The following is a 27,993-nucleotide window of genomic DNA, read 5'->3' as shown; positions in this document are numbered from 1 at the left end:
CATCACTTCCATTCGCTCAGTTCCGTAGCTGTGGGTTTTCCTTAAAAAAATATATGATACAAACAAAAAGATACAAAATGCAATTGGATACTTAAACCGGTTACAGTGGCTGACAAAAAATACCGAACCATAAAAATAATACTTTTCACCTTATGTTTAAAATCTAACATACAAATTTTTTAAGATGGTTTTCAAAACCATGAGAAGTTCATAAGAGCATATTTTGATAAAATTGAAATAAAAACAATTTAAAAGTTTAAAGTAAAAAAACCGAATTAGATCTTTCTGTCTGTCCTTAAGCCATCCAAAATCGGTCGAGCGAGTTTTTCAAATTTGGTATTTGGGTATTTGGTAGTTCCCTAGAGAAGACATTATAATTGTTTATTTAGAAACAAAATAACGGTACTTTTTTCAAAAACGGCTCTAACGATTTTGGTAAAAAATATTGTGTTCGATTTGGTATTTCACAGAACCGTTTTCTTGATTTCTCACTTTATAAACTACTAAATTGCTTTCAAGGAACATTTTTGTATAAAAGTTTTTAAGTAATATTTAGAAAAAAAAGAATGTAAAATTTTCAAGGAAACACATTTTTGGAAATATCAACTTTTTGAAAACGGGTCATCGAATTTACTGAAACATTTTGTTTATGTCTCGATTTACAATTTCTTCTTTGCTGGCTGTAAAAGTCCCAGGACTTAGGTTATACGCTACCAGACTACATATATTTAGAAATTTTACAATCAGGACCAAAATTGGAACTGTTTATCACAGACCGAATATTATTTGGAACATTATCTGCTTCCAACTCTAAATTAAAGCAGCTAGGCTAGATGAGATTACTCCGGATTTTCTTCAAATTCAACATGCTCTTAAAAGTAATCAGCCCATGGCTTAGTGTAATTTTTAAAAGTCGTGTTAAACTTGTATAATGTATACGTCTCTATAAGCTGGAGAAATAATAAAGTGGGGATTATTCCAAAAGAAAGACCCACACACTCCGCAATACGGATTTATGTAGGCGAATTCCCCACCTGAAAATCGCTTCTTTACTTTTACTTTATTCAAAAATAATATAATTGACAAATTTTTCGCTGTCCAGTTTATTTAATCAACTAATTTTACTGTTGGTAATATGAAAGAAACCCGTGACGATCAAATGCTCCGATTAAAAAAAAAAAACTTAAATAAATTTAAAAAAAAAGAAAGTTAAAAATTATGTCAATCAAAGTGTTAAGTGTAAATTAATCCATAGCTCAAAATAGAAACCCAACAAAGTGGATTTTTTACCAAAAACTTTATTTTTCTGATCGCTAAAACTGGTTCCCTACATGTATACCTAGTTATTTAGGCAAAAATCTGAAGGATGATCTTAGTAATATGTAATGTATTTCCAACATACATAACTTTATGTCCTGTAGAGGGCGCCATATTCAATGTGACATCACATTATCTTTGACCAGCGGAATACCAAGACGCTTCCAACGATAACTTGCTTTTCAAATTTTGATGAGGAGTTTACAAATTACGAGGGAACAGATGAACATAAGAAACATAAAAAACCTCTAATTTTCGAGTTTGAATCTAACAAGCTCTATGAAATTCGAGACAACAAGATTTTTCAAGCAACTTGAATACAAAAATCTCATTCTACCTGTTTCATTTCTAATTGACTACTTTTATGCACAACTGTTTTCAAAAAAAACATATCTTTTGCTTCCTCTCTTCAATTGGAAACGTTTGCTGTAGGCGCAGAGGCAGAACCCAACCACTTGGCTTCTTCACTACGTCATATATTCGTTCGACAACACAGTCCCAGTCAGTCCCGCAGTCTCACTCAGTAAGAAGTGAGCTGTTGCCTCGTCGTGACGCGGTTAAATTCTGCCTCAGTGTTATACTCACCTGTTTGTTGAATTAATATTATTTTTTTTTTAAATAAAATTTTGTAGATACATTTTGTATCTTTTCTTACCGCCTACCTACTATAGATCAAATAGATTTGAATTGTTTTCGCACACACATTTGATCGATAGATCGAGATACACGATACGAGAACTGTTTTTTTCGGCGGTTGATGTTGTGATGATGTTGATCGTTTAAATAGAGAATATCTATCTATCTAGTATCTAGCTAATTATGTTTTGGATATACTTTTATGAGAGATACTTTTTTTGTGTGTAAACATTTTTTGAACAAAAAGAAAAAAATATCAGCATCGTTTGAAAGAAATCTGAGATATTTTTTTCAAAGAATTTCGTATTGTGTGTTCTTGTACTGCTTCCTTGGTATTGCAGAAGCAGCAAGCAAGTACGTTGACTTCCATTTATGTACCAATTGTGCATCTTCTCGTGTGTCGTCTTAGTTCGATTCGACAACAACTTGTTTTAAATACAAACCGCAGCAGAGTTTTTTGAATATCTCTTTGCTGCTTAAGCAGGGAGTGAGGATCAGTGTTTAAAATCGATCGCTTCGGGTGTGAAAATTCGATCGCAAAGAGAGTACAAGTGTGTATAATTTTATTTTGTAAAAGTAGTTTCAACGAGAAAACGAGTTATGACTAAGTTACATGCAACTCTGTGGACTGTGATACTGATGCTGGCCGGTGGAGCTGGCAAACTAGCTGATGCAGATTTGATACCAAGAGTATGTGAGCCAATTCGAATCGAATTGTGCCGTGGTATCGGTTATAATGAAACCTCAATGCCAAATATGGTTGGGCATGAATTGCAGACCGATGTCGATTTTACTCTGCAGACTTTTGCGCCATTGATCGAATATGTTTGCAGTACGCAATTGAAATTGTTTTTATGCGCTGCCTATGTGCCGATGTGTACGCCTAAAGTGCCAGTGCCGATAGGTCCATGTAGGAGCCTGTGCGAGTCGGTTAGGACGAGATGTCACCCTGTTTTGCAGGGATTCGGATTCCCTTGGCCACCAGCTTTAGACTGTAATCGATTTCCAAAGGAGAACAATCATGAGCATATGTGTATGGAGGGTCCTGGCGAAATAGGAGTTGGTATGGCACCGCCAATTTCAAAGGTGACATCATTCCATCAACCTGGTTGTCAGGGACTAGCTAAATCTCATTTATATATTCGTCTTAATCGTTCTGGACGTTGTGCACCGCTATGTGAGGCGGATATTCTATTCGATAAGGCAGAAAAACATTTGGCAGAAATGTGGGTGACCACGTGGAGTTATGCAGCTTTGGGAATTGCAGTTATTGCGACTCTTTGTCTTATCCTTTCTGACACGAAATGGGATCGTATCTTAACACCTCTTGTCACCTGTCACAGCTTGGTTGCCATTGGATGGACAGTGAGGTTTGTCTCTGGACGTAATACAACAGCATGTGGATTTGACCCACAACTGCCAAACGTGTCCTTACTCCTGATCGATGGATTATCGAATGCATCTTGTGCGGCAACCTTTCTGCTTCGCTATTATTTTGGGATGTCGGCAAGTGTTTGGTAAGTTTCTTATATATTTTTTTGTCAAATTGAAAAACATGTTAGAATTCTTAGGTGTCTACTTAGCTTAAAACATTTGGGATAAACGTTTATTGTAGTTTTACTTATTACTTCACAGTGGTCAAAAACTACCGAAAGTTATGACTTATTAGTTTTTAGAGCTAGATAAGATAAGGTAGTCATAAATAGAAAATTGCAGTTAAGTTCTTTATAATATTTTTGTACAGGGGTGTATTAGGCATAAATAGTTTTGATTCAAAATAGGGGCGGTGCTGGGTTTGGATTTTATTGTTGTTTTGGTTGAAAACGCAACAAGATTTATCGAGGATCCTTAAATTTCCAGCTTCTTCTAGGTTTTGAGGTTGAGTTTAGCCTCATTTCTTAATAATGTAAATGTTGGGGTGCCTCAGGGTTCTGTTTTATCTCAAACTTTTTTTTATTAACTACCTCTTAGTATATTTTATTGAAGGCAGCACTCTAAGTTTCCAAACTATTTACTTCGTTCATCTAATGTGGAACTTAAACGTTAGGTATTGTATCAATTCCATTGAAAGTGTGGTTAAATTTGATCGTGTGGCTTATTTTTGACATTACTTAGGTAATGATTACTTAGGTAATGGGATGAAATCCAACCTAAATTTAATTGCAATTAATCTTAGGCCCAATTTATTCACTCTCCAATATATTTAAAGTCTCCATTAAAAATTAAAAAACTGTCAAATCGCATATACAAGTTTTGAAATTTCCCTTTAAATTAAACTTATTGTGAATAAATTGGGCTTTATTGACTAACAAGTGCTACCTTTTGTTTAAGAAAATCAATGTTAATCAGTCAAAAGCTTTCTGGAAAATGACAAATTAAAAAAAAACAATTTTTTCTAAAACCGGGAACACTTCCATAGTATAAAAATGCTGAACTTCAAGTTATAAAAAAATACATTAAAACCTATTGAACGCGGCATAGTACGTCATAATTTGAAATCATTTTTCTAAAGGATTGGACAAATATTGTTTTTATTGTAATAAAATATGTAGGTAGTACATTAAACGTGCAGGATGCGCTCCAAGTGACCTAATGTGTTGTTGAATGGACCATTTTATTGGATCAATATGTAAAGCCTAATTGGTAATCATAAGCATCATTCTTGGATCGCAATTTTTTCAATAAAGACAGTTTATTTTGTTTTCCCAATACAAATACATATAATCAATGGAGTCCGCTAAAGTATAAGATTAAAAAAAAAATGCTGAAAATGTTATTTTCTGGAACGCTTTATTTCCGGTTATACTCCACTTTTGGTTGTCGACGTTCCCGAAATGATTTTTCCGGATTATTCATTAATTTTCTCGATAAATTCAAACTAAACTATTAGCTGTGTTTTATTATTCCCGCGATCCAGATCAGAACAAGGAATAATAAAACACTGCTTTTGTATCCGCTGCATTTAAATTTAAACAATATTTGATTTTTGATTTTTTTTATTTCTTTTTAACACTATTAATTGGAAAAAACTACAAAAATTGTTTTTGAAGAACAAAACTAAGCTTTCTCCATCATTTTTTAAAATTTTGCCTCCGGAAAAACTATCACAAAATGAGTTTGAAAATTTTCACTTTTTGAATTTTTGCAAAAAGTGGCCGTTGTATGTAGTTACACCTTAAATCATTAAATTTGTCACTTTATGATTTTTACTTCATAAATACGCTCCTGCCTTAAGCAGGGTAGTTTATTTTCAAACAAAATATACCAAGAAATTACTTATAATTTGTTTTATCTCATTGAATTCATTCAGGTCTTCAGGTATAACAATGAAATCGAGACATTAGGGCACTGCCGAAAAATCAAATTGGTAGAATAGAGTAGAAGGTATAGAGATAGGTAGAAGGTAGATAGATAGATAGATAAAATATGTAGGTAAAAAATGAAAATAAACATTTCGTTCGATAACGATAACAAATATTGTTGAAATAGGTATTTTCTAGATAAAGTTGGAAGGTATTTGTTGGTTTGGTTGTTTGGAATAGAGAAAGGTACTTTGTTATGAGTTTTTTTTTTTTTTTTTTTTGATAAAAACATTTATTCTTCCATTTATTTTTTTCTTAATGATATCGATTGCAACACGTAACCGAAGATATAGATTAGATATAGGTAATATTTGTGTATTTAGTAAAGGTAAGTCTGATGATCGCGCCGTTGTTGTCGGCGTCGTTGGTAAATATTTGTTTAAGCTTCTAAAAACTAATCGCTTCTTACAACCAAACGACCACAACCACGACGTTCAAATTAGAACTTCATTTCAAATAGAGGAAAAGGAAATTACACTTTTTCGTAACCCGGTCTAAATGTGAGTACCAAATAAATAGAAATACATACATATACATTTTTGCTCGTGGGGTGTATAGGTGTGTATATCTATTTATATTGTGGTTCGAGATTATAGATAAATCCTTTGAGATCATAACAAGCAAACGCAACTGCAGTTAACAATCGAAAAAAGTCGGGCCTGACTGTTGTTTTTTTTTCTGTTTTTGAATGCCCACAAAGGCATATTATCAAACCAAGCCATAAGTAAGCACTGCGGGTAACACAAATCCCATCAGAGTCATGTATTGTACACATATAGTAGACTGACCGGACTGGGGTCTAAAAATCTACCCACGACTCTACAGAAATATACTCTCCTTTCATTTAGTAGAATGATATGCAGGTCTGATCATAATCTACGATCATACAAAAAAAGAACATAGCATTGCTCCGAATGGACATAGTTAATATGAGAGTAGGGAGACTATACGTGAAAATTTGACTTTACTTTATTGTTAGATTCGTTTGGAAGAATTTTATTTGAAATGTATCAAAAAATTAACTATTCTATGCAAATACGAATACGCTGGTCAAAATTTGATAAAAAAAATAAATCATAGAAAATAAAATAATCTCCGCCGACAAAGCCCTTGTTCGATTGTTATTTATGTCATGAATAACAATTAAATTAATCACATTTAAGACCATTTCAAATGAAATGTTTTTTTTTTTTCTCTCCCAAAATAAATTAATGACTTTTTCATTCAAATAAATTTGAATACATAACTGGTTCTTCGTTCTGCGAAAGTGTTGTTTTTTTTTTTTCTTCTTTTTTGAATTAAGTATTTCAGTTGATGGCGCTAAAATTTGCATACTGTTCAAAAATAGATTCTTTTTTAATAAATAAAATATTATACCTAATATAGGTTTTTTGTTCCTTTTGTTTGTAAAATTGTATTAAATGTGTAATAAGGAATGCAAACAAATTTGTAAAACAAGTAGGTTCACCTTCTATTTGAGCTTCGAGGCTGCTAATCGTACCTGTGACGTCATCAAAATTTGATTAATTAATGAGAAATAAAAAAATAATTTAAGTTTATATTACAAAAACACATTTTAAAATGTTTTGAGCTCCAATCCAAGTACAGTCGACTCCCTCTAAGTCGAACTTTCACGGGACTCGAAAATCGGTTCGAGTTAGAGGGAAATATTTAAAAATATATTAAAAAAATTTTTTTTCTTAAATCTACAAGAAGGTCCCTGTAAAAAATATTTTGTTAAAATCAGTCGTTTGTGACAAAGTTAGAAATGAAGAAAACGGTTCTATGGCATATAGCGTTTTCTAAAAATACTTATTTTATTTCAAAAGTAGGACCTTAATTGCCACATTTTTTAAAATCAAAATCGTTGAAGCCGTTTTTGAGAAAAACAAGCTTCTCCTTTCTGGTGATATGGTAGGAACCGTTATTTTTGGTTTAAAAAAATGTCAATTTCTCCTCAAGGCAATTACCCACAACCCTTACTGCCAAGTCTGAAGCAAATCGCTTAAGTAGTTTGGGTTATAGTCCGAGATATAGGCACACATTTAAACAGGCATATCCAAAATTGTGAGACCCACTTTTTTATCATTTTCTATCTTCGTAATGTTCGATTTTTCTACGAACCCTGAAACTTAAAAAATGAGTGAGTTTTTAGACAATATAAAAATGCAGTTTTATTGGAATTGTTTTACATATTACATGTATTATGTTTTATTAAAATCCTTAAAGCTGTTTCCTGTTTTTGAAAAAAATTGTAATACCCCGAAAATCTCTAAGCGGAATATAAAAATATTATTTTTTTGGATAAAAATCTCGAAATTTTTTCGTTATCACGAAACCAATACTTACCCTGTAGAGCAAAGAAAAATGGGCAGATCAGATTAGTTGCACTATCCTTAGTTCTATTTCTTTGCAAAATTCCATTTCTCCAGTTTTTGACGGAGAAAATTCTGTAAAATCCTAAAGTACTAAACTGTTAAAATGGTTAATAACTTTTTATTTATTTTTAAAACCTTAAAAAAAAAAAAAAAAACCTTAATAGATGTCCTAAACTTGTTAAGTAAAATTCTCACGTAAATTGGTCCACATAACGATGCTCATAGTAAAGTTCTTTTTTAGAGAATTTATTGCACGTAAAAATGAGAAAATGTAAAAAAAAATCGAGGGTCTCTCTTAAAGAATGTATTCAAACGAGATGTAGTCGATGCTGGATGTTGTGTTGTTGCTTTGCTTTGCTGCAAGATGTTATTTCCCATTCTTATTGAACAATTTAACAAAATAAAAAAAAAAATAAACCTTAACCAAAAAAGGAACATAAATAAAGCAAAAAAAAAAAACCTATAAGAAAAGAACCAGATGAGGAAAATAAAATACAAAAATGAAGAAAACAATAATAACGAGAAACGCCTGCGGAGAGGTACAAAATACAAATCCCCTAGGTGAAGGTACCTATATAATACGATCTTATACGATCCAGCAGCATCATCGTCAGTCGTGGTGATCACAGCACAGCAAGAGCCAAAGCCAGTGAAACACTCAAACGACCATATTCATCGTCAGCATCAATGATGTTTTTGTATACGAACGTACCTTAACCTATTCCAGGTCCAGGTCCGTCCGTTCGTTCAATCCAACACAATGGGAAAGAATTACACCAACAACGCACAGCAACAAACCTTCAAAGCCGAGGTGGGAAGAAGAAGAAGAGTAACTTCTACTTGTACCCTCTGAAAAGCAAAAGATACATATCAGCATTTAACAGGGCATGCCAGGTTATTTTTCGTTCTTTTTGTATTTTGTTGGCTCGCAGACGTGCAGCCGAGCTCCTAACGATATCCGTGTTCATGTTCGCCTCTAAAAAGGGAAACAAGTAGGTGCATACAGGAATCAGAATAAATAAATTTGCGTTTAGCTCCAGCTGAGTCTGGGACGAGAGGTTCCCCGTTCCCCGTCCCGCCAAGCCAAAAGGCATCGAAAAGACGCACACAGATAGAAGACACCAACCGTACCTTTGTGAAAAGATCGTGCGCTTAGCTTTATGGCTGTTCCTTTGCGCAGGCGCAGCAGCTCTCTACCAACAAGCCAGTGATAAATCGAATTTATCCATGGAAATGTACAAGAATGGCGTGTATAGGGCTCTTCTCAATGTAAACCTTCCTACCTACCTACTGGATGGTTGTTCGAAAGTGCAGGGTAGAAAAAAATAGTGGCAAAACGCCTTCTAAACAGATTTGTATACCTCTTGAATAGGTAACCATAGTACCAACCATTATTCAAGACCTATGCGAAGGATGTGTTCAGAGAGAGAGATGATGGTGGTGGCGGTGGGACGTCATAATTCATTCGTTCTAGGATATGACTTGTTTCTCCCATCGTGTTAACAATTAATTGCCTTGTGCGCCAGCCGGGCGAGTACCTTCAATAACTCTCCAGTCTACATCTCCAGAAACAGCGAGGTATAACCTGCAATTAAGGAGCATCAGTCAGCTCAATGAAAAAGAATGCAGAGGTTCCAACTGGTTCTTTCAAAAAATTATCATAAGTTGCTGCATGTGCTGGTTAAAAAAATAAATAAACAAAACAAAAAAAAAACAACAACAACTTTAAGCACCGATCTTGTCCAGAGCTAATGACTGGCTTGTTGAGATTTTTACTACATCGGGACATTTATTTTTTTTTCGGATCTTCAATTTATTTACTTTTCGTTGTACGTTCACAGATTTTTCGATTGGAATCTTGATCGTGCGCCTTTCCTCGCCATCGCCTTTAAGAGAGGTTAAAAATGAAGGTACCCTACCTCGTCTATACCCAGGACTTGGGTTGTGTTTATTGGTTTTAAATTATAGCTCGTCGATTTTATTACCATTTTTTGATGTTGTTCGTTGTTGTATATATATTCTCTTCCCTTTGGTCCATTCTCATTAGAATTCCAAGTTCTGGTTTTTCGTTTGCATAAATAATTGGACTTGGACTTGGACCGACTGCGACTGGAACTCTTGTTAAATGGACAAACACAAAAAGTCGGAAAGAATACATTATAATATCTTTTTTTTTTCATTCTTTATTGTTGTTGTAGCGTTTGAATACGTCCCAATTCAAATATATATTGCCTGTGGGATACCTCGTTAGCCACAAAGACGGCATCGGCAACGCACGGACAAAGAAATATAAACGAAATAAAAAAAACCGGTCCAAATGGTGATTGCAACATTTAATCAGAGCTTTAAGTATAGGAAGGTGTAATTAATTCATTCTTGTGTCTATAGGCACTGACAATAAGTGTACATTTTGATTGTTTTTTGTTTAACGTATTCACCAGACTGTTCCTACAGAGAGCCGGTTATGATTTGTTTCCAAAATTGGAGGGAAAGCTAATGAGAGTTAAAAAAAAACTTTATCTTGTACTTTGAGAAAAATAGATCCAAAGCTTAAATGCTATCAATTTTTAGTTTGTAAAGTTCATATCAATGTTAGTGCGAAACAACAAACAATGCGTCGCTTATGCGGTCAAAAGTTTCACTATTTATCTTAATCTTGTTAATATTTCAACAATTAATAAAGTTGAGGTTAAATTTAAACGCTTTTGATAATGTTTTTTTTTTTCAAAAATTGGCGCCCAACGTGAAGTATTTATCTATCAACTTTTAATTATTTTATGGTCAATGTTTGTTTCCAATTTTAAATACCAAAATTATTTGACAATAAAATGATTAAAAGTTGATCGTTTTACAAAAAGACCTACATACATAATGTTGGGCCCCATTTTTTGTCAAAACTCTATCAAAAGATTTAAATTTTTAGCTCAACATCGTTTCTTGTAAATATTCTATTTAAGTGTTAACAGGACTAGGAAAAATAAATTCAACGCAAGATTCACAACTATGTTGTTTCGAGATGATACGTCTCTTTTTGTTAAACTTAGAATCATGCTTCGGACATTCTTTTTTGTGTGTTCTTTTCTAAATTTGAATTTTCTTTTTCCTTATCTTCTTCAAATGAGAATATGTACTTATAAGAAATGAAGTAAAGGTTATAATAAAATATACCATATTCTATTCATACATTTTTGCGACAATTGGCCGCCCAATGCGCAGCTTTTTGGCATTAAGATCAACTTTTATTCTTATTATTTTAAATATTCATCTTTATTTTCAAATACTCTTAAATAAGAACAGTAAAAATAGTACTTATCGTATTTAAAATTAAAAAGTTGATTCTACGTTGGGCGCCAATTGTTAGATAACTATACGAAAAGCTTGATCTTTCGTATATTAACCATGCACTGAGCCAAAATGATTGAATCAAAGTAGCACACTTTAAATCTAAGTTGTTCACACATTAAAAAAAATAAAAAAAAGTAAAACTGGCATCCGCTGGGGATCGAACCAGCTATACCTGGGTTGACAAGCTTGTGCTTTACCACTGTGCCATCTCACTTATAAAAATTGATGTGACAAACTGTAAGTTAAGCATAGGACGATTTTTAGAAAATTAATGAATATATTTTTCACCATTGATTCAATGTGAGGATTCTTTCTCAATAGAATATACCAGTCCTCCTTAATTAAGTCTAAAACATTAATAGGTAAAAGAAAAAAAAAAAATGCACGTTTACAGGTTTCAGAAAAAAACACTAAACAAGGAGGTGCGCACTCGCTTATTTATGTTGAATTTATTTTTCCAAACAATCTCTTCATGCGATTCAATAGTTTTGGCAGCAATTAACCGCTTTTGGCTGTGATTTACACACTTCAGATGCTATTTCTTAGCTTCCGGAACTTTCGGATACGATTTACTAGATATTGCTGCAATTTACTACATTTGGTTGCGATTCGCCAATTTCGACTGCGATTTACCAGCTTCGTCTACGATTTAACAGTTGCGATGTACCAAATTAGACTGCGGTTAGAAACAACATCTTCAAAGGCCTCAATACCTCAATCGCTTCATCCTTAAAGTCTCTTTTTAAGAAGCTAAATGATTGAATCGTCAATGCCTCTTTGCAATCTGTTTCCGTCCAGTCAATGTTGTTACAAAAAGTAACTTATGTGATAAGTAACGAGGCTAATATTCTTTGAGGTCCTTTGAAATATATTCTGTCACTTACCACAAAGTCTTAGAAAGTGACCTTAATAGAAGCCAATTTTTCTGAATTTTTCCACCAGAACTTCTCGTCCAAACTTCATAGAAAGTGAACATTTTTTTTTTTCATTTTTATTCTCTTTATAAATATTTTTTTTTTATTACGGAAGCCATACAAAGTTTCAATACACATTTTTTTCTTGCTTTCATATGACCAAGTTGAAATATATACGTGGTGGTGTACCCAAACGAGACTCGTAGAGTTTTCAAATTAATGAGCTTGGCCTAATCGGAATGTTCATGTATCAGGTTCGTGCTAAAGATTGCCATCACACCAAGAAATCATCTCTTCTCGCAAGTTCCTTATACACGACACAACAACAACGATCGACGACATAACGTTTGGTCGGTTCGTCGTCTCAAGTCGCAACTAACTAACAACACGAGGAAGAAGAAATGAAGAAAATTGTATATGCGGATGGAATGTATATCCCATCCACACGCATATACAAAAAGGGACGACAAGCCCAAAGAAAAGAGTTATCGCCAAGAAAGCACCACCACAAGAACCTGCTATAGCATCATCACCTCATCAAGGCACCCATTTAGCTTGCGGATGGAGGGCTGGCCAGTTCGGAATTGATTTCGCCAATACCTTCTTATGCTCCCATATCCCATCATCTCAGCCATCCAGAAGTTGGTTTTGTTGTTGTTGCATGTTCCAAGTTTATTATTGTTACTGGCTTTTTCTTCTCTCTCTTCTATCTTGGCCTGGCTGTTTGTTTCCTTCGGCCAAATGTGGTCATAACAATCAACCGATGTAAAACGCGATCCATGCACGAGATAAGTGAAGTAGACGAATGAAATTTAAACGAGCTCAACCGCTCCCCAATACACAACATACCTCTCTATACCTTTGTATATGTATACTTTTTCATGATCAGCGATCTCAGCCGGCTTGCTGGAGAGATGGGCGAGTGAAAAGGAATATACATTTTGTGTGCGCGGGGAATGCTGCTTACCTTATCTTAATTACAAGCACTTTTATTGCATTTCTCGACAGCTGAACAGAAGGTTCGCAGTTCGCAATTCTTTGGTTAATCGTAGAACTGTCACAAGTGACAACACATGTAATAATTAGGTTTCAATCTATAATTTATTGCAACACCAGAGGGCATACCTTACCTATACCTCTACTCGCGAGAAATCACCCGGGCGCCATTTTTTGATTGCAGGTGATTTGTGAGGTAATTATAAAGAAACTCGAGCTCGTAAATGTAGAACAAATAAATATTCAATAATTTTTCGTCGCTTCTATAACGTATGCAACGGGTGCTATTATAGGAGTGTGCTGGTGTGTTTATATTGTATTTGTGTATGTGCGCTCATTTTTCTTTCCAGCTACGTAAACATATTATTTTGTGACTCAGCTATAGCAATATAAATTATCTATTGACAGCTCTTAAAGTTAGATACTGTATCTCTGCACACATGTGGCGCACACACATTTATTGTATCTACGCCTCGTGTCTTATCTTTCTTCGACTCCCTGTACGTAAATATACAATTACTAGCCACAGAAGCAGCAACAGCAGCAACCCAACGAAGCAATTGCAGGTTGATGATCGCTGCCTGATCTTCCGTATTCGTTTTCAATTAGTTTGATTGCCTTTTTCATCATCAGCCTCCCCCCAGACTAGGCACAATCGAATTAGGTATTCGAGAGACTCTGGGCTAGGAGCTTGGTTATAATTGCTGCTGTGTGTAACAAGGAGATATGTTCAGGATATTTCTCTCAATTTTTATCAAGTGTATCTTGTCTTCTATTCGATGTGGTGGGAAATGAAACTAAGCGATCTTCCACACTCCCGCATTTGCTTCGAACACTGGCTGTGAAGATCATTTGTTAAAAATAGTTTGTGGAAGTAAACAAACACTGGATATAAACTTGATGGACATTCGAAATCGAAGAATTTTAAATCCATTTATTCATGCAGCACACACATTCTTGGCATACCAAATCGTCATCATTAGCATTAGCATCATCATCATCTTCATTTAAATCGTTTGGAGTGGAGAGGGTATTTTTAAAAAAGCTTTATAGAAAAATTGGAGTAATTTTTCTAAAAACAGTTTTATTTTTTTCTGTTGGAGTGATGACAGTTTGTTTGTTGATTTTTGTTGAGTGGTGTCTTGTTGGTTTGGGGTATGGGTAAATAGCATGCAATATGCATGTCCATGTCCATTCGATGTAAAATTAATGAGGAGCGATAAAGAAGTAACCAACCATATCACGCCCGTCGCGCCGTTCGACGGCGAGATTTGGAAATTGTTTATACAATAAGAATGATATTGTAATTGATGATGTTTTGTCTAGGTTTTTGAAAATAGGATTATGCCAATAGATTAATTATCTACACATTAAAAAAAAAGGTGTAGAGATACTTTTTACACCTGATTTGTTTTTATTTCCTGCCGCTACGACTTTGTTTGGTTTTGTTTTGAATTAACGAACGTTTGCTATGTTTCGTTCTGACTTGGCAAGTACTGATCATTTGAACAGGCATGTCGTAGGAATGATAAATAGAGACAGAGGTTTGCTAATTTAATTTTGACACATGTGTTTGACGTAGAAATTGTCTCGTCACAAAGAATTTTATTTCATTTTGTTTGTTTATAATATTTTTCTATTTTAACAGTTGTTACCAATTAAAGTCTAGTACCATGATGATGTGAATTGAAAAATTCCATACAAAAGTGACATAACAAAATCAATAACGAACATTTTTTTCTGGTTTTTGGGAAGTCTCCACTTTTTTCTTACATAGAAATAACTGTCTGCGTTTGCTTTACAATTTGTGAAACTCTACATGGATATTTCGCCATGGATTTTTTTTTAGATTTCGCTCTGAAAAAGCAGACGTCACAGATTTTCGAGCAAATGTATGTAGCTGATAAGTACTTTTTGGTTGCCAATCTATTTTAAATAGTTCCGATCACAAACATTTGTTATTATTCAATATTTTTTAAGGCTCCGCGAAATTAGGCCCTAGGAAATAAGGCTTCAAAAGAAAAAATGAAATATGCCCCATGAAATAAGGGAATGAAAAAATGCCCCAATATAAATGAAATAAAGCCCCAACTTGTTTTTAAGTTTTTTAGAAAAATGAAATAAAACCCCAATTTTTCTTTTGCATAATTAACTTTATTTTAGGCAATGAAATACCACTCCAAACCAACAAAACCATCTTTATGGACGAAACTTTTAAAATTGTTGCTCAAGGATGTTTAAAGCAGTTGTTGCGATTTTTTTCAGCTAATCTGTTATTTACTAATGCTTTTTTTTCAATGGTTTACTGCACGATCTTTACGTTGAAAGGCATTAGTTTGCGGCACGATGTTTACATTGAATAGCATAAGTGAGTAACAGAAAAGCTGAAACAATCGCGCGATTTTCAGCTACTTACTAATGCTTTTCAATGTAAGCATCGGCATCGTGCTGCAAACTAATGCCTTTCAATGTTAAGATATTGGTGTAAACTAACGGGGAGTCCACAATAGGCTGTACTTCGTCAATTCTGAGTTCTTGATAAGCGGAATTTCACAAAAAAATTTTTGAAAGACAATTTAGTTTAGCACTTTCATGTAAATTATGAACAATGAAATAAGGCCCCAAATTATTTTTAAAAGTAGGCCCCAAAATTAGTGTTTAGGTCTTATTTCATGGGGGCCTTATTTTATAATGAAATTACGCCCCAAAAAACAAAATAAAATGAGGCCCCAAAAAATGAAACAACTCCCCAAAATTTGAGAAAATTTCGTTGTTGTTGTTTTGTGTGTATTTTTTTGGGGCCTTATTTCATTTTTTATAGGGGCCTTATTTCATGCGGCCTAATTTCGCGGAGCCTTTTTTAATAACATTGGGTCTCGGAAATTTCGATTAAAGCCAGTTTGGTTCACCAGTTAGAAAAGGTTGGGAACCACTGGTAAAGCAGAGCTGCAATCATCAGCAATCATTATATTGAGACCTGCTGTCCGTAAGTCTAATGCCTTTACTTGATGTCTTTGCTTGGTGAATGTAAATACCAGCTAGAGTGTCAACTTTAGAGTCTCCGGTTAAGGCCTGTACACATAAAGGCTTTTTACACTAAATTCGCCCTTTTGCAAATCAAATTCATCTTCTGCAAATCAAATGCTTAAATTTATCAATGTGTGTGATCAATCGTTATCTTTTCAGAGCACCTTTATCTTTATCCAATCTCACCACACTGTGCAGGTTCACAGTTTCCCATTTTGTGCATCATAACTTCAGTCCCGTCCTTTTTGAGGTGGTAAACTGCGATTAGATTTTATTAGCTCTAGTACATTTACTATTAGATCTACTCATTTATTTCCTGCACTAGTAGATGGGAATTGGTTTGATTTCGTTGAAAGTGCGTGAAAATCGCTATAGTAATCTACTAGTATCACTTTGCCACCTCCCAAAGGAACAGGGCTAGTAGTGTCCATTTGTGCATCAGTTCATCTATTACATTTCTTTAGCAATAAACAAAAACACATTTATCTGTGCTAGATCGTCCAACCATTTACTAAGGCGTTTTATATTAAAATAAAAATGTTCTGCAACTTTGTTGGGTTGGTTAAGGTAAATGCACTCGCTATTTGTATTACCTTTTCTAGAAGTATTTTTTTGTTTACTTATGACCGGAACCCCAATGCTACCACTGAGATTATTTCCTTCAGCAGTAAATATTTACCCAATAACACGTAAGCTGTCGCTGTCTGAAGAACTGAAGGCGCGTTGCACTATACTCAAGTATTGCACAAGTAGGGTGCTTGGTTGCGTCCGTCGTCGTCGTCAGATCGGTCGTCGTATGGTTGTGTCGACAACTACAAGACTATACAACAGACAAATTTGTCGATTGAAAAGTTGAGACTTGAGAGAATTTGTGCTGCTGCGGTTGGGTGGCATTATAACTTTAGTGTTTTTCTTCAATCTTGTTAGTTCAGTTTGTTTTATATTTCTTCTTCTTTTTTTATCTTGTTGTTGTATGTTTTTTTTTTACATAAATATTTTCTTGGACTAATAGAGTAAACGTTCTGTAATTTTTTTTAAATTATTTTTTTGTTTAACGTAGGTGGTCCATACTATGTCTGGAATGGCATCGGGGTGTGCGTCAAACAAGGAATGAGTTTTGTGAACCAGCTAATGTATCAGGTCTAATTGGTGGCATCAACAACTGTCAGCGAACTATGCCAAAGCCCACAACTAAAACACTTCGAAGAAATCAGGACACTTATAGTAATATTGCACAAGTAGCTGCTTGGGGTTTGCCAGCATTGCAAACCGTTGCTGTTCTTGTTACTAGACTTGTTGACGCTGATGAACTTTTAGGTAAGTAAATAATAGTTTTTTTTTTTATTTGTGTAACAAGTTGCTGTTTTTAATCTTAGAAAATCTAATTAGTAAAAATGAATGTGTTCAGTGATAAAAATGGCGCCCAATGAGAAGCTATAAAAAGTATTGAAATTGTTTCTTGGATACTTATAAGCCAAATTATGGTCAATATTGTAGGTTCAGGTGTTGTTAATTTTTAATCTTTACCTTTTCTTGGAATATAAATAGCATTTCATCAATTACATCGCTTTTAGGTAATGTACTACAAAAACCTACAACTTATACCTACTCAGGGTCCTAGACTCGTTTTCAATTTTTCGGCGCTAAATTTTGTTTGATAGAATTTCTTCCTGCCTTTTATCTATAGCGAAATAGAACAAAAAATAAAATCCAGCAGTTTCTGTTTATCGCAATTTATTGGAATAAAGAGTTTTTCAATAGGTATGTATTTTTTTAAATGGCGCCCAACGAGACTAGAAAATATGTGTATAAGATTCATGCATGTTAGGTATACTAATTTCTCATTAAAAAAAACCTGATAAAGAAAAGAAATCCGATTCCCAAAAAAAATTTTTTTTAATTTTCGTTAGTGGCGCCCAACGACTAGACAAGAAAAAAATACCTTCATCAAGATCCATAGATTTGAGACCCATTTCTTTTTAAAATAAATCTGATATCGAAAAAGATTTGTACAAATCCAAAATAAAATATTGAGGACCACCCTAATATGTATATAAACACGCAAACATAAGTTATGAGTAAGTATTTCTCCGGTTTTACTCATTGATGTCATAAGTATTGTTATACTTTCGGTGGTTTTAACCATGACTTCATTCTTGTTATGGTTTTCCCTATCTTCTAAAGCTGCTAAGTTTAAATTTTAACAAAACAACACAAGTTCTCGATATTTGTTTTGTAATAAAACGAACTTTTTTTCCAATTGCTTATTTTCGTAGGTGCTTTGCCCCAATATTTACACAAATTGGATTTTTTCGTCTGATATTTTTGAATTTCGATGAAAGAAACATTATTTGGATTTTTTATCCACGTCATTTTTCTATTTTAGCCTTGAAAAAACGAGGGTTTTAGTACAATTTTAGAAAACACAAAGAAAATATGTCTATTTTTTCGTCTGAACACTTTTTATTGAATTTAAATTATAAAAATACATACGTCGGAGTTTCGATTATTACCAGAAAATATACCAAGGCTTTTTCGTTGGCTTTGATGCCGCCTTACGCTTTTCTAAACAAGCTTCTTCGCATTGTTCTTTGGTAGAATAATTATTGTCATTTCCCTTACATCCGCCATAAATGAACTGTTTGCATTCGTTATTACGGAAATTCCAATTCATAAACAGAGCCCTACAAGGACCTGGTTCAGGGTCTGATATGCAATCTAGTTTTGAAAAAAAAAAGTAAAAGTTTAAAATAAATATCCACTTTATTATAAATTTCTGAAAGGTAGTTTTTTACGCACCATAAGAAAACACACTCACGACAGAAACAATCAAAAGAAAAATTATTTTAGAATTCATTTTTTTAAAGAGGAAAATATTCTAGAATTCTAATATAATCACTGTTATCCAGACGAAATGATACTGATAACGATTATTCAAATGTTAGGGTGTTAAATATGATGAAAGATATTGAATAACGAATGTTTAGTGTTTTTTTTTTTTGTTTAATTGAATAACAAATAGTAGGTATTTCATTTAATTGAAAGTAAAAGAACAAAAATAAATAATATGTCAAGTCTATTGTTTCAAAACAGCTTTTTTTTATCATGTGTGTTTGGTATTTTATTTGATTTAGAAATAATGACAATATCGAGTGAATAGTTAATAATAAATCTTTCTTTTAGACATTTGTTCTAAAAATTCAAATATTGAGAACTTTATTTTACAGTAGGTCGTTGATTTGTCGGGCCTTCTTTCATTCATTAGTGGCCACAATTTTCTGATTGATAAAAAAGATGACAGTGTTATATAATGTCTTTTCCGGTATCAACAAAAAATGTGATTGCTAATGAGTTAGGAACAATTAAAGTTTATAAAAATAGGTTATAATTCTGCATTACCACCAATAGTGACTAGTTCTTTTTCTGTTGCGTTAAAAAATTGAATATGCAGTATTTGATCTTTTGACAGCTGAAGCTGCGACGGAAAATTTATATTGCGCCATAAGTAGGTATATCTAAAAAACTAAGCTTTATAGAAAAGTTATAAGAAAGCTTCAGAGTTGTGTTTTAAAATCTTAAACCAGACACGTGTGTTTGCTTATTATTTATTACATAAAACAACATCGGGGCTAAGTAAAAGACTGTTTATTTATACCACAATACTAAGTTTCATACCAGTGGTGACTAGTTACGGTTTTAATACTGCTAAAATTTAAAAGCTCTTTTAATGTAAAATTAAGTAAATTTGACAGGTCTTTAAAGTAAAAGCCAACTATAATAAGCATGAGCTCGCATGAGCTTGTGTCAAAAGGGCCTGTACAAGTAAGAGAACACACATAAATCTTATGGGAATACCCACAATGCTCATATACGTGATTCGTTAAACTTGCGTTAAGCATATTCCGTGCGCTCTCTTAACCGCACAGACGCTTTATGCAGTTTAGGTGCATTAAATTTGATGGTATCTTTAAAAAGATTGATTCATTAGCTAATAATTAAGGTCTTAACCAATATATTCATGAAGTTGGGAGATAGGGTTTAGGTCTTAACTAAGTGCTGGTCACGGCTAACAATAAAAACTTCCCTAAAGGATTCAGAAGTTCCCCGCGCAGTGTGGTATTAAACTGTATCGGGCATTAGAATAATTTCGTAATCAATAAACCAACCATAAAAACCGATGGGATCCACCGATCCAAAACTAAAGACCAAATTGATCAGTTTCGTTTAGTTTGGTTTTCGGACGTGAAATGAGATCCATATCCCACTTTACGACCATAAATGTGAAATCTGATTGCAATACCTACTTCATTCTCTCTTTTCATTTGATAAATGATTTTTTTCTTTATTTTTCCGTTTGCTTTCGTTTATAATAAAACAAAAACACAACTTGCTTTTACCTTCAATTGAAATGCATCCCAATATCATAAAAATCTTTATAAGCCGGTAAACAGCATTTGGTCAACCTCTGTATAAGCCACGTTCCATTGGATGTGGTAGTTTAGTCATGAGTAGATCTAGTACATACTACAATTAACACATGGTCTTCTACTCGAGGATATAGGAATGTGTAGGAGTTGGTCTAGATTTCTACTCACGAGTAAACTACCACCTCCAATGGAACATGGCTATACTCGCATCTTTCATGCAAAGGAACGCGACTAATAGGTTTGTTCCTTTTGAAATAGCAATGTACTTCGGTTAATTTAGTACTAAATTTGCGCATAGATAAAAAATATTAATTGAAAATCGCTAATAAAGTACTCATTAGTACTTCGTCTAGTCCAGATGAATGCGTAAGTGCCTCCACATAAACAAAATATTGGCCGCTAATGCTATATACTCAAAAATTTCTGAAATTATTTGTTTTTTTTTACAATTTTTTTTCTTCTATCCATAATTTTTCATTTTTAATTATGATCTGTTTGGGTAATAAATCTAAACAACGAGACCAGGAATTTATAAGAAATTATTTTTAGATTAAGTAAACCTCCCAAAGTATATAACCAAAAATATGAAAACTTGTCAAACAATTTATTGAAGAGTTTGGAAATCAAATTTGCACCCGCACAATAATTCACTGGAAACAAAAATATCGTCGCTTCGCGTCGATCGGACGGGTGTGTTGTTGACGTTGCCATCATCGTCATCGTGAAAAATTAGATGATTTCTCAAGGCCACTCACTGTGTTAGTTGTTAATTTTTCATTTTTGGTTTCACGGCTAATAAATTGCATATGGTTTTTTTTGCTTGCATGTGCAGTGCATTATGAAAAATAAATTAATATTTTTTCTTGGAAATATTTTGTTGTTTTTGATAAATAGTCATGGACATGTGGATGGGCCCATGTGTGTAAGGTCGTGGCGTCATCATCTCCGCAGTTAGATTTCATTGAACCCCTTCATAATAAATTGAGACGGTCATGGTACAAGGAACGAACATAGTCTATATACTCAGTCTATAATGCCCTACACCTTTCTATTCTATTACTTTTTTTTTTAATCCGATTTTGAACGGCTTCACAGGTGAAAATCCTTATGTTGGCAAGTTCCAATGTTTCTTCCGTCTGTACTGTGTGGATATGATGTGTCGTTTGTGTCTGGCTGGATGGTTTAACTCAATCCTCTTATTTTATTTCGCTGTAAAAATTGCTCGCTGGGTAAAAAAAGGGAATCCTTTGTTTTACATTATATGCGCAGTGTGGTTGGTGTGTGTAACTTGATACTTTTCTTCACCAGCCAGCCAGCAGCGCAACGAAAGAAGTTTTGGCTTCGTTATTCGAATGAATTCATTTTCGTTTCGCGCCAAAGACGAGTTAATGTGATTATCAGGAGCGAAACTGATTAAGATCGGGTAAAGGGCTCTTAACACTTATAGAGTTATTGTACTTTCTAGTGCAATAAGTAAAAAGTAGACTTTTATTTTCTTTAAGATTGAAATTAACCTAAACTGACTTTTATTTTTCGTGCCACGAAAATATAGATAAGGTGTCGATATGAGATCAATGGACAAAGGTGGCTTTGTTCACCAATCTTAAAAACAGAAAAAGAGCCATTTTCTACCAATAAGCAAAAAATTAATGCCTTGAAACTGCGATAGGTTCTGCATTTGAAATAATCCGGCACTCAATGAGGAGAGTGTACATTTTTTTTCAATCTCCTTAGCTATTGAATTTCCCGTAATCGGGTGAAGTTGCAGACTTATCAAATGAGAAAAAAAAGTGTTGCTACGTTATACAAATAATTTTTAAGTCTATATCATGCAAATCAACTTTTTACAAATAATTTTCCATCGTGCCCCACTAGTAGAGAAGCATTTGAGTTGGTAAAATCACGGATAGCCCCGTTAAAATCACAGGTTTCCTTGGTAAAATTAAGAATTGCTCATTCAAAATAACAGGTTTGCCCGGTAAGATCATGAGTTGCCCTGCTAAAATCACGAATCGCTCAAGGCAATTCACCTAGTCCATATTTACATCACTGCAGTTCCTCCTCGTTAAACCTTAAAATTTTTCATCGAATCTATGTTAGGCAAACAAAAGTTTTATAAGGTCTTAAAGAAGCAGAAACAAAACTTAACAGATACTTAAACTTTTGACAGATAAGAGTTGCAAACACAATTCTTTTATAAAGATAATACAAAACTGTTACAAAATTTGCATCACCTAAACCACTTTTAAAAAGACTTTACGAAGTTATAACTTCTATAAGAGCTTTGTAGAACCTTTTTTGGAGACTTATGGTCAATTTCATAAAGCCCTTTAAAATATTTATCAAGCTTTTTAGTCCTAAAATGACGTTTATTCCATACAAAAAATGTCATTTAAAAATTTAAAAGCCTTTTAAATGTTTATGAAATGGGCCATTAATCTTTTCCTTCTAAAGAGGCATGGCATGTAAAGGTTTCTTGCAAGCATTTAAAACCGGCCCTAAAGCCAAAAGGGCTGTTTCACAATCCACACTTAAGTAAAGATATCATAAGGAAGTGCACAGTTTTACAATTTCCTGTATTTTTATATAAAGTACTTTTTTTTCTACCACCTTGGCAACACTTACATGAAAATTCCTCACAATTTATTCCTTTTCGTTGTACTTGAAAAAATATAAAATATCAAATGTCGCTTTCCAGCTAATTTTAACGTATTTTTATTTATTTTTATTTTCAGGTGCATGTTTTGTGGGTAATCAATCGGATAGAGGATTGAGGGTACTAGTGGCAACGCCTTTATTTTGTTATTGGATTTTCGGTTCAGTTAATTTGTTCGCCGGATATTTGGTTCACCGCCGTAATGGTCCTTTATCCACTAACGTTTATGGACAACCTGCGCCACCAATTAACCCCAAACATCAAAAAGCTGTTCACATGAAAGGCGTTGGCACATTTTTATTCATCTACTGCATTCCCAGTGCCTTGCTCCTGATTTCGGTCTTTTACGAATTCGCCAATAGTGATGTTTGGCTAAATCTTCCAGCACCGACATACGTTCCAGTTGCAGCTGTCAAAGCTCCAATGTGGCCATTTATGACCAGAGCCTTTATGGAATTGATGATTGGTGTTGTTTCGTCTGCATGGGTTTTGGGACCAAGAATAGCAAATATGTACAAGAATCAAATGACACCCAAGTGCAAACACACCCCAACGAAATATCCACCACCAACGGCTTATAGTACTGCATCTTATCAAACTGTGAGGCAATCATCGGCGAGTACGGCAATTTCTATGGACAAAATATCGAGGTATTCCTCGGCAAGGAAATATCCCACCACTCATATGCCTCGGCATGGATCATCGCGCGGTGGCTATAAAATGCCTCCACAATCATTCGCGCTCTATGGCAATGAGACCATCTTGTAAAGCATGATGGGCAGATTTTGTGTCTGTATTTTAATGTGATATGTTCCTTGATGCGAGGAATCCTTTAAGGCCGATAATATAATGGTCACCTTAAAGGTGGCAGTAACTATTAGTTTCTTAAATTATTTTCTACTCTTATTATATTTTTTAATTTAAAAAATAAGAAAAAAAACTTAATATTTTATTTATAGACCAGTGCCGATGCCTTCAAAAACATTAAAAAGTACAAAAAAATCATAGTAGGATGAAACCCATTGGAAAAGGAGGGGAATATGATAAGAATGAAAGGAAAAATAAATTACGGGCGAGCCGAATTCGGGAAGTGGGTGGGTTGAGTTTTTAATGGTAAAAAATGGTATATCTCGATTTCCGGCAAAACTACAAATCCTATAGAAAAAAGTTGTATGGCAAAGTTGTAGGTAATAAAAAGATCTACAACTTTTGTATCAACAATTTTTTCACATAACCTCAAAATTTATGTGAAAAATTCAAAAAACCGAGCTTTTGGTTTTTTATTTTTATCTTTTTCAAAAACAAAAATTTTTCTACGAAATTTGGTGAAAACTTACCTTATTATGTTCCAAATACACTGTAATTTATTTGCTTTAAAATATTAATTTGTTCACCTTATTTTGACTTTATACCAAAAAAACACCCTAATTTTCAATCGAAAATTCACGTGTCAAAATATCAGCTTTTTTCAAAAAGTCGGTGGGCATTTCGTTCCCTAAAATGTCTATTTTCTGATGGTGTAAAAAAAATTTTACATTAGTATACTATAGACCATGTTCTTGTAAAATTCATAAAATGAAAAAAGCTTGAATTCGAAAAAAAATTTTTATCATTGTTTACAATTTTGGCCTATTTATTCAAATTTACACTTTAATTATTCAAAAAACGTAAGATTTCATGTAACATTGATTAATCTTACGTTTTTTGAGTAATTAAAGTGTAAATTTGAATAAATAGGCCAAAATTGTAAACAATGATAAAATTTTTTTTTCGAATTCAAGCTTTTTTCATTTTTTGAATTTTACTAGAACATGGTCTATAGTATACTAATGTAAAATTTTTTTTACACCATCAGAAAATAGACATTTTAGCGAACGAAATGCCCACCGACTTTTTGAAAAAAGCTGATATTTTGACACGTGAATTTTCGATTGAAAATTAGGGTGTTTTTTTGGTATAAAGTCAAAATAAGGTGAACAAATTAATATTTTAAAGCAAATAAATTACAGTGTATTTGGAACATAATAAGGTAAGTTTTCACCAAATTTTGTAGAAAAATTTTTGGTTTTTGAAAAAGATAAAAATAAAAAACCAAAAACTCGGTTTTTTGAATTTTTCACATAAATTTTGAGGTTATGTGAAAAAATTGTTGATACAAAAGTTGTAGATCTTTTTATTACCTACAACTTTGCCATACAACTTTTTTCTATAGGATTTGTAGTTTTGCCGGAAATCGAGATATACCATTTTTTACCATTAAAAACTCAACCCACCCACTTCCCGAACTCGGCTCGCCCGTAATTTATTTTTCCTTTAATTTTCATCATATTCACCTCCTTTTCCAATGGGTTTCATTCTACTATGATTTTTTTTGGTTTCAAAAATTATCGACCCTGGTCTATTAATTCGATATATAAAAAAAAATTTATCATAAACTTAAATAAGATTCATTAATGTTTTTTTATTTTTTTGTATAATCCTTGTGCCATTAGATTTTAAATTTTTTAAATGACACCGTTAAAATATAAATATAATTATTATTAAATATTACTAATATAAGCTAAATTTAATTTTAAATTATAAAGTTCTATTGACATTACATTAATGTTAGAAGAATTTCAAAAACAAAAACAAGATTAAACTGAAATAAATAGAACTGATTTTGTATACAGCTTTTGGATAAATTGTTTTTTTTTTTTTTTTTTTTATATTTTATGAAAGATAATCTTGACGAATGCTGTGCATAAATTAAAACTCCAACAAGTGAAGGAAATTTAATGATAAAAGTTCTAATTGGATATTTTTCTTTGTATGTTGGCGACTCAAGTGTTTCTTTCATGAATAAATAATAACTGGACTTAGATAAACTTTAAAACAGGAGTGTGCTGTTGATAGTCACTCAAAGAATATTGTATCAAAAAAGGGTTTCTAGAAGAGAGTTTTTCAGTGCGAAGTTAACAATGAGTTTGGTTTCACCTGGTATAGAAATTTAATCAGAGTTACCCAACTAGCACAACAGCTTCTATAAATTGAAATCTCGCAGGTTCTACTTTGTATACAGCTTATATTAAGCTTTCTTCAGAATTTAACTGCTTATAGAAGTTCAGACTTGTTTAACAACTTCTAATAAGTTGTTTAAATACTATTAAAGAAACTTAAACGAAGAAAGCTTGTTTTTCTTATTAGCCTGTTTAATGAATTTATAAAAGCTTTACAGAAATCACCAAGTTTTGTATTTGATTTTTGGTTTTGATATTAAATAATCTAGCTCGGACACTTTTTGGTTTTGACATTGAATAATTTGGCTCGGACATTTTTTTGCTATTTGAACTGATTAAGTTTTTGATTTCATTAATGAATATACTAGGATGGCCGAGTGGGTAGAGTGGTGGACTACCACCAAGCAGATACGAAGTTCGATTCTTGGGTGTGGTAAAAAAATTATATACTTTTAAAATTATTATTAATAGATATACTAAAAACTAATGGAATGTTATATATAATATCAGATCAAAAGATAAAATTCACGATTTAAAACCAGTTAAAAAAGAATTCTTTTTTGTTTTTGTAGTTTTTTTTTTTAATTTCGATAAGACATGTATTAAAGACCTATACAAGCTCTTCCGAAGCTATCTGTCAAATCTCAAAGCTTCGGTAGAGCTTCGTTAAAGCTTCGTTTAAGATCCTTATAGAGGGTCAAATTTGTATAACGTTCTCCTTTTTACATGCCCAACAACCTTACTTAAGTTTAAAAGAAGCTGAAATGTAGCTTTTGTAATACCTTAATCGAAGCTGAAATGTTAGTTGGGTAATTCAGTGCCAGTTTTTAAGTGCAGCATAAGCTTATATATTTGAGTTTTCTTAATTCTATCCGCAATCACAAAAGCCGTTGATGCATTTAAGAAGTAAACTACTTGTACCCCCCCCCCCCCCCCCCCCTCTACAAAAAATCATAGAATCATAGAATTTTTAACGTTTAAATTTTACAAAATGACAATTTTCTAGTAAAGAATGAGCAAGTTCATTTTTTTTTAGAATGGCATAGTTTGGAAAATGGCGTCAGCATAGTGTAGTTATACACAAGGCAATATAACTGAGTTTTTTTCCCACAGTACACTTACGGCCATATTATTCACTCTGGATTTAGTTTGGATTAAAGTTTTTAATCCAAAGTTTTTAATCCAAACTTATTTAAAATTTTAAATCCAATCCATTAAATCTGAATTTCATAAATCCAAGGATTTAATTTTTTGTTCATATTATTCACGCAAAAAAAAATTATGTGATTATTGAATAAATTTTGTATAATTTACATTTATCTTTAATTTTCCTTTTCAAAATGCTTGACACTTGTGAAAATTAATTTTACATCTGGATTTATAAAGTTAAACAGACATCCAGAGAGCAGTTTAAATTTATTTGGAATTAACGAGATTGGATTTAAAAAATTGGGTTTAAGATTGGATTTAAGTTGTGAATATTATGGATTTGGATTTATTTTTGACATTTGACATTTCCTTACATCCAGATGTATTTTTAAACTAGTGAATAATATGGCCGTTATAGAAGGTAATATATTGCGCATCTTGCACACACACAAACAAAGAAGACCAAAAGTGAGGAACTGTCAAATTCCATGTGTGTAATAAAATAACTACCACTTCTAATAGGTCTGTTTGGGTACTGCCTAAAACAGAAATATTTCTACTTTTTTCAACATTTTTAACTCAATTTCTGTTTGGGTACTATGAAACCATGGTATAAAAAGACAAGGTATGATCATTAGAGCCGCCATCTTACAAAATGGGGTAATAAGGTTTTGACGTTTAATATTTGGCAAAGTCAAAAGCAACAACAATTTAAAAGAAAAATTTGTTTACAACAACAATTTCAATGGGCAGCTGTCAAAACCTTAAGTAGCCATTTTTAAGTTTT

The 27,993-nt window shown here is 33.0% G+C and overlaps 1 protein-coding gene across 1 annotated transcript; it reads left to right on the top strand.

Annotated features, from left to right (window-relative positions):
- Nucleotides 1–1,371: 1,371 nt before the first annotated feature.
- On the top strand, nucleotides 1,372–24,008 carry LOC129919540 (frizzled-4). Its single transcript, XM_056000459.1, has 3 exons — nucleotides 1,372–3,470; nucleotides 17,036–17,292; nucleotides 23,138–24,008. Exons 1-3 carry the CDS (start codon nucleotides 2,554–2,556, stop codon nucleotides 23,824–23,826), a joined length of 1,863 nt encoding a protein of 620 aa, XP_055856434.1. The 5' UTR covers nucleotides 1,372–2,553; the 3' UTR covers nucleotides 23,827–24,008.
- Nucleotides 24,009–27,993: the final 3,985 nt, after the last annotated feature.

Source organism: Episyrphus balteatus, chromosome 1 (assembly GCF_945859705.1).
Source record: "Episyrphus balteatus chromosome 1, idEpiBalt1.1, whole genome shotgun sequence".
NCBI classification, from domain to species: domain Eukaryota; kingdom Metazoa; phylum Arthropoda; class Insecta; order Diptera; family Syrphidae; genus Episyrphus; species Episyrphus balteatus.
Note: the sequence above shows the minus strand (reverse complement) of the source record. Positions and strands in the feature narration are given on the sequence as shown.

Excerpts from the sequence above, each read along its gene's own strand:
- LOC129919540 (XM_056000459.1), top strand. The coding sequence starts at position 2,554 with ATGACTAAGTTACATGCAACTCTGTGGACTGTGATACTGATGCTGGCC. Across the intron at positions 3,471-17,035 it reads GGGATGTCGGCAAGTGTTTG|GTGGTCCATACTATGTCTGG; the intron begins GTAAGTTTCTTA and ends TGTTTAACGTAG. Across the intron at positions 17,293-23,137 it reads TGACGCTGATGAACTTTTAG|GTGCATGTTTTGTGGGTAAT; the intron begins GTAAGTAAATAA and ends TTTTATTTTCAG.